The sequence below is a fragment of the Penaeus vannamei genome, chromosome 6, assembly GCF_042767895.1.
Source record: "Penaeus vannamei isolate JL-2024 chromosome 6, ASM4276789v1, whole genome shotgun sequence".
Taxonomy (NCBI): Eukaryota; Metazoa; Arthropoda; class Malacostraca; order Decapoda; family Penaeidae; genus Penaeus; species Penaeus vannamei.
The window spans coordinates 44,140,593-44,148,090 of record NC_091554.1 but is presented as its reverse complement, the minus strand read 5'-3'; the positions used below and the strand labels follow the sequence as shown (position 1 = coordinate 44,148,090).

Genomic DNA, 7,498 nt, shown 5'->3' with positions numbered 1-7,498 from the left:
CTCTCTCTCTCTCTCTCTCTCTCTCTCTCCCCCCCCTCTCTCTCTCTCTCTCTCTCTCTCTCTCTCTCTCTCTCTCTCTCTCTCTCTCTCTCTCTCTCTCTCTCTCTCTCTCTCTCTCTCTCTCTCTCTCTCTCTCCTCCTTCTTCTCTCCCTCTCTCTCTCTCTCCCCCCTCCCCCTCTCCCCCTTTTATTTTCCCTCCCTCCCTTTCCTCTCCTTCTCCCTTTGCCACCCACCTCCCCTTACTACCCTTTCCCTTCCCTCTCACCCTCCATCTCCTTCCTCTCTCTCATGTAAATGGATATATGTTATTACTAGTATTTTCATTTTCTTTCTACTTTTCAGAAAGAGACCCCTACAACATACAAAAAGAGGAAAGTGTTCAGGATGTCTGAAGAGGAAAGTGTCTTCGTTGTTGAGGGGATTGGCACTGACATCCAAGAAGGAATCTGCAAGAAAGAGGTCTCATCTCAGGTAGAAGACGATGGTATGGACTCTCTCGGAGAAAATCTGTCGATCAAGCAGGAAATCATGGACTCTGAAAGGGGAGAAGATAGTCTCCCTGAAAACAAAGACTGGAATTTAAGCGAAACAGTGGAGGTCAAGGAGGAAATCACCATAAAGGAAGAACAAGTAGAGGTTTTTGACTTCCCTGGATGTGTTTGACGTTGGGTCTCATGCTGTGGTGTAGGAACATTTTGGGCTACACCGACACAGTTTCTACGCACTTCATTGTACAATCTGTTTTTGCCTGTTTCAGTGTCCTTAGACTTCATCATCTTCATCAGTCTAGGAGATGGACCTAAGAAAGCATTGAGAGAATCATAGGAGATTTTCATAGTTATACCAAATAACAGTAAATTGCAGCTCATGGGCTGATATTCCAGTGTACCAATTGCTTTGAGACCATTTGTCATAGCATTCTTCAAAAAAAAAATCATGGCAATGAAGACTCTGAATGAAATATCTGTGGCTGCAGGTAATCAGACAAGTTATGATGAAATACAAGCTGAGGGACCTAGCTAGTCGAGAAACTCTGGATTCACCTTCATCTCAGTATACTGTATTACATATAATCAACAGAAAAGGAGAAGGCATGTGATAATGTTTTTATGAAAAGAGATGAATTATGAAGAAGGATGTGATCACAACAAAGAAATCAAGAAAAATATTTGGACTTGTATTATGCTGAGACCAGTCATAGCAGTGCTATAGCAGTTGCAATGGAAATCGGCTGACTTGCCATGATCAATTTTTCAACTGTTCAATGAACTACTTTACAACCGAACTTATTCTTCATTCAGCTATTCATGTAAGCAAAGGTAAGTTGAAATATGCATGCCTGTAAGTAGGAGTCAAAGCAATTTAGATACATAACTATTGTGTTGTGACAGACTTATTTCTCAAAACAAAGGTAGAATTAAAGGAAATAAGCACATTACATAAAAGAGGTGTAAAGTTTCAGCTGATAAAAAATATTGTGTCATACAGTAGCATAGACTATTTCTCTGCTGTATGTTACATATGTAAAACTTATATGCTTCATCTTTCCTACCATTTCTTTTCTCTCTCTTCTCTTCTCTTCTCTTCTCTTCTCTTCTCTTCTCTTCTCTCCTCTCCTCTCCTCTCCTCTCCTCTCCTCTCCTCTCCTCTCCTCTCCTCTCCTCTCCTCTCCTCTCCTCTCCTCTCCTCTCCTCTCCTCTCCTCTTCTCTTCTCTTCTCTTCTCTTCTCTTCTCTTCCTTTTTTTGAGATACTCAGTCATGTTCTCTATTTGTAATTCCTTTTAACACTGTGTCACCAGAAAGATGTAGTGTTTGCTGTAGTATTGTTTTGTGAAATGCACATAGATGGCATCACAAGGGCATACCCACGAAGGAGTCAACTAGTAAAGCTTGTAACCTCACTTTAGTTTTTATTATTATTATTATTATTATTATTATGATCATTATTATCATTACCATTTTTATTATCATCATCATAGTCATCATGTACATGCCATCCTTGGAAGCATCGGGATAATAGTTATGAGAGGAACTTCTTTTTATGAGTTTTAGCCCAACTATTCCCAAAGTGCTACTGCAATTTGGGAATTATTTTTATCATTATTGTTACTAGAGTTGGAATGTCAGCTGGAACCTATTGTTTAGAGCAGTGGTTCCTAACTACCACAACACACAGTACTAAATTTCTTATCTATCAGGGTGCCATGTCAATGACTTTTAGTATTAATCTTTGCCAACCATTATGATTTTGATAATTAAATCATTAGGTCCACTGGTTATTCCAGCAGGTTATCCATATTTCTCTACTTGTCAGCCTATTGCCCTTCCTTCTATTTTCTGTTTAGAGTAGAAATTTGTTTGCTTGATTCCTTGGTACACAACGAAAAAAATATCCCTAGATTCAGATTTTAATCAAGTAACTACACTTCCACTGTCTTTTTTCTTCTCTTGGTTTTCTTCTCGAGCAGCAATACTTTCCCAGCCTAGTGTACTAGTGTTTAGGTGTTTTTAGGAAATAAATTATGTTGGAATTTGTAAATTGGTAATTATTTAGTAGCTGTTTTATGTTAACAAAAAACTTTGTAAATCCAATGTTTATTATTTTTTAGTGTGTTTATATGCAATGCTTATTTAATGCGTTCTAAAGATTATTAAGCTGCTGCATCTATGTGATATCAGTTTATCCCATTAGAATGTTGCCTTTTCTTGGTTCATTGGTTTTGTACGAAGCTATGGCTAATAAGCAAATACATAACATCTATCAGTCTTTGTGATTTTTTTCCAGTCTCATATTCTTTGTGTTTTCTGCTTATTTTATTATTTATTTATTTATTTATTTATTTATTTATTTATTTACTTATTTATTCTCTCTTCCATGATAAGACGTCATAAATGGAGAAACTTTAGGGTCAAAACTCTAATAGAAGTTCCTTAAAAGTCTAAGATGGCTATTCCCAAAATTTCTGCAGTAATCTTGACCTTTGTATGATTAGTCTTCGAATAAAAAAAGATGGGAGAATGGCAGGTTATCAGTCTAATCGGGGAAATGGCATAAGCTTAAAAGTATTTGATTCCACAAGTACTTAATCACGAAGGAGTCAGCTGTTAGCCCTACTTATCTCACCTGTTTGTCGTTTTCTGTTGTTTTTGGAAATATTCTTCATTATTTTTGTTATTATTAGTATTTTAAGAACATTATGATAATGATAATATTATCATCAATATTAATAGCATAAGAAAAATATTCTCCCCAAAGTTCAAGGAATGAAGAAATCAGGTGCTTTCACTATAGTCTACTTCTTGACCTTTTGGTGGCTAAGCCCTTAAAGGAGATGAATCGACAACCAGTGGGGTAGGGGTCACCGAGGCCTGAGAAAATTACTGGTCTGTAAGATTTTGGGGAATAGTGCTGCAAGCTATTGGTTTGGAGCTACTTATCAATAGCTCAGATTATATAGGAATCTCTTTAAGAAAGATGGTCAACTGGTAATATCTTAATTCTTACCAGTTTAAAATGTGTGTAAGGGAAAGATAACAGAAGGAAAAGGAAAAATAGAAAAAGAAAATATTTATTTTATTTTCCGTAATTTGTTTTATTTTTTTGTCTTGCAGGTTGCCAGTGTGTGTGGAGACTGAACATCTGGATCAGCATCTTGAAGAACTTTTTTATATAATGCTCTCAGGAATGTCCTTTTTTCTAGTTTACCATTCATTCCAGCCACATGAGTCATAGGAGAGTATTCCATCATAGGACACAGTTTTGATCCTTCACAAGCCCAGTATTGATATGATTGACAGGCAGAGTGGGTTGTATAGTGACATCAGATAGAAAATTGATCACTAGGTTTAGAAACAATTTTTTGATAAGTCAGTAAAGACGCATCCACAAGATTCCTAAGAAAGTTGTATGGATAAGGCTCGTGAACATTTCATGTTAGTATAATAACTGGAAATATAGTGATTTACTTGTTATTGTTTCAACTTGTGAAGTTGAACAGAAATAATGGATTTTGTTACATTTGTCAATAAATTTATTGAAAAATGTGTCGTTTTTTTACCAGAGTTAAATGTATAATGAAAAAATCACTGCTAAGATTGTGCATAAAAACAAAATGTAAACTTTCTCTCTCTTTTCTCATGTCTCTCCTCTCCCCTCTCCCCTCTCCATCTTTTTGCTCCTCTCCTCCCCCAACTTCTCTCTTCGCCCCCTTCCCTCCTTCTTATCGTATATCTTTTCTTTCCTTCCCACTTCATTCCTCTCTTTCTTCTCTCCTCTCCTCTACTCTTTTCTCCCCTCTTCTAACTTCTCTCCTCTCCACTCTTTTCCTTTTTCCTCTTCTCTCTCCTCCTCTTTTCTGCTCTTTTCTGTTCTTATCTTTTCTTCTTTTTTATTCTCTATTCTTTTCTCTTCTCTGCTCTCTCCTCTCTTTTTCACTTTATCTCTTCTCCTCTCTCCTCTCTTCTTTTCTCTCTTTTTTCTCCTCTCCTATACCCCTTTTTCCGGTGCAATTTTCAAAGAAGTTATTAGTTTCTTTTGTCAGCACGCATGCATGCGGGAAAGGTCTGTATAAGTAAGGTATATAAGTACTGAAATTGATTGACCTTGCGTGCGTATTTAGACCATGCGTGCGTGTTCAAGGTCAATTACCATTTGTATAGACTGTGGGTAAAGTCCTCGTGCTTTAAGTAATTAAGGTATGAGCGAATCTGAATTATTTTTGGTGAATTTATAAAATGCATATTAATGACTAATTTTCTATTTTCCTAACGTGCACAGTATCATGTCTTGATCTATACGCTTCACTTCTGTATCAATTAGCTGTTTTATTCTTCATTTGTGATGGAAATTGCATAAAAAATAAGTTTCATATATTTATTTTTTCGCAGTGTCGTTTCCATACATAGTCTAATTGAAACATGGTAAATATTCCGACATGATTATAATTCAATTGATCCCTTCCCTCCCCCCCCCATTCCCTTGCTCGATGTTGTTTAGGACCTCAGTTCTCGCCTCTAAGTTTGTATTGTTTTTTCTTTTCACCCTTTCCTTTTCCTGTCTTCATCTACTTGCTTAGGTGTGAGAGTCGTGCTGAAAGGATGAAAGGCTAGCTTGGTGTCAGTCCTGAACAGCCTTCGTACGCCATTTGGTCTTCCCACTTTAACCCTTTCACTACTATACTAACCTACAGCGCTCTACAACCTTTGACAATTAACAGATTTTATCCTAATTAACTAATTTTTCAACCTTTTGTCACTAAGCTTTATCATAGTCCTGTATGACCTCTGACGACTGGCACACCTATTTGACTAATACCCTTTCTGGGAATCCACAAACATCGCCTTATGAACCAAAATAGTAAGCCTCGCCCAATGATCGCTATATTTCGAATAAACAAACAATATTCGATCGACTTGGAAACAATTATCGTGATTTTTGGCCGTCATTCAACGCCATCTACCACCACCGGGACGAACTAAAGGGAGTGTGACGAATAGTGGTCACAAAGATTTTTCCCACATTTCATTAACGTAGACCTTTGTTATTGACAGTATTTGATTTTCTTTATTCTATAATTGTTCCTCTCTTTTTATCAATTTGTTCATCCATCCTGATTCTCATTCTCTCTCTCTCTCTCTCTCTCTCTCTCTCTCTCTCTCTCTCTCTCTCTCTCTCTCTCTCTCTCTCTCTCTCTCTCTCTCTCTCTCTCTCTCTCTCTCTCTCTCTCTCTCTCTCTCTCCCCCCTTTCTCTCTCTTGCTCTCCCCCTCTCTCTCTCGCCCTCCCCCTCTCTCTCTATCCTTAGTTCCCTTCCTTTCCTTCCTCCCTTCCTCCCCCCCCCCACATTCTCCCTCCTTTCTTTTTATCTTTTTATGCACCTACTTCTCTTTTTCTGCATGTGCCTGACGACTTGGATATTTTGCCTGTATTTTTAGAATTTAAAACTTCAGCATTTACGGAACTATTCGTTCTGTCATTTCCGAATGAACTTCACTCGGTCCCCTTCACCTTTAGTGCCATTAAGTCGCTTTGAAGAAAGGAAAAATCGATCTAAATGACAAGATGTTTAGTATATTATTTTACTTGTAGTTCTTGTTTACGTTTGTGAGGCGCAGGTTCGTGAGAAACCTGTCTCGTGTTTAACTTTTCTTATTTTTTTAATGATTGCTTCTGGCTTTTCAGGGGATTGGCTTTTTAAAAATAAGTATTAATTCAAACTATGCGTTTTCTTCTATTTCATGATTCGAGTTTACTGTATGTTTGAAGATATCACCAAAAATAGGTATTGAAATCGTGCGAAATTTCTCTGACAAAGAAATACATGAACAATGGAACTGGAGAAAAATGTGGAATTGCAGCAGTTCCACTAACGGTTTTTGATAAATACTTTAACCGAATCCCATTAGGAAAAAAGATCAGCTGATCGTTCCAAATACAAATGTTACCCACAATACCCGCTTCCCTTGTACATTTTTTTAATAACATATATCGTTATGTGGTGCATGTTGTCTGGATATTATTTTGGTGCACAGTTTAAAATACGTTTAATGGAATTTGGAAGTATTGAAATATGATATCTGGCGGAAGGGTGAAAAAAAATATTGTGCAGAAGTCAGCGAAATAAAGATGATATTGATGAAAGATTGAATAGAAATAGATAATGATAAGGATGACGATAATAGTATTATTAATAACCATGATAATGATAATTAGAGAGCATTTAGTACTATTGATATTATAGTTAATGGCAACGTTTTCTCCCACAAGAAACTTGCGCAAAACATTGTCAAATAATAATGAAATATAAGGTGTCACGTCTAAGAATGTAAAACCTCGACGGACAGACACCCCCCCCCCCCACATCAATCTAGGTTAGGAATAAGCCAGAGGGACTCGAACATCCCGAACAATAGGGCTTTTAGGCCATTGAACACTGTCTTAGAATTCATTGTCTTAGAACACGTTGTCTTAGAACTCATCTATGATCGATTTTCAGTCTGTGGTCCTGTGTTGAATATTTTTTCATTGCGATGTGTTCACGTGGTCATACACATATATCTACGCAAGCCTGCATACGCACACACACACACAAGCACATGCACACGTACACACACACACACACACACACACACACACACACACACACACACACACACACACGCGCACACACACAAGCACACGCACACGCACACACACGCACACAAACAAACACAAACACACCCGCACACACACTCACCCACCCGCACACACACACACACACACACACACACGCGCGCGCGCGCGCGCGCTAGCGCAGGATTTGCCATAGGACAATATAAGCATGTGTTTGAAGTAAATGATAAGGGGTATCTGAAAAGTACCAATATCAAAGATATTTAGGGATTTCCAACGGACATCCCAACGGAATAAGGTCGTCAGCAGCGTCCCACAAGGTTATTTAAAATCCAAGGTCATTTGAATTCCAAGGTCATTGAAGATCCAAGGTTATTTAAAATCCAAG

The 7,498-nt window shown here is 37.7% G+C and overlaps 1 protein-coding gene across 8 annotated transcripts in view; it reads left to right on the top strand.

Annotated features, from left to right (window-relative positions):
* LOC113806467 (THAP domain-containing protein 2) overlaps nt 1-4,043 on the top strand; it is a 35,294-nt gene extending 31,251 nt beyond the window's left edge. For all 8 annotated transcript variants that reach the window (XM_027357605.2, XM_027357610.2, XM_070123061.1 and 5 more), the window contains 2 exons: nt 344-1,320; nt 3,614-4,043. In XM_027357605.2, the coding sequence (XP_027213406.2) occupies nt 344-664 (321 nt within the window). In that variant the 3' untranslated portion in view covers nt 665-1,320; nt 3,614-4,043. The remainder of the gene's footprint in view (nt 1-343; nt 1,321-3,613) is intronic.
* Nucleotides 4,044-7,498: the final 3,455 nt, after the last annotated feature.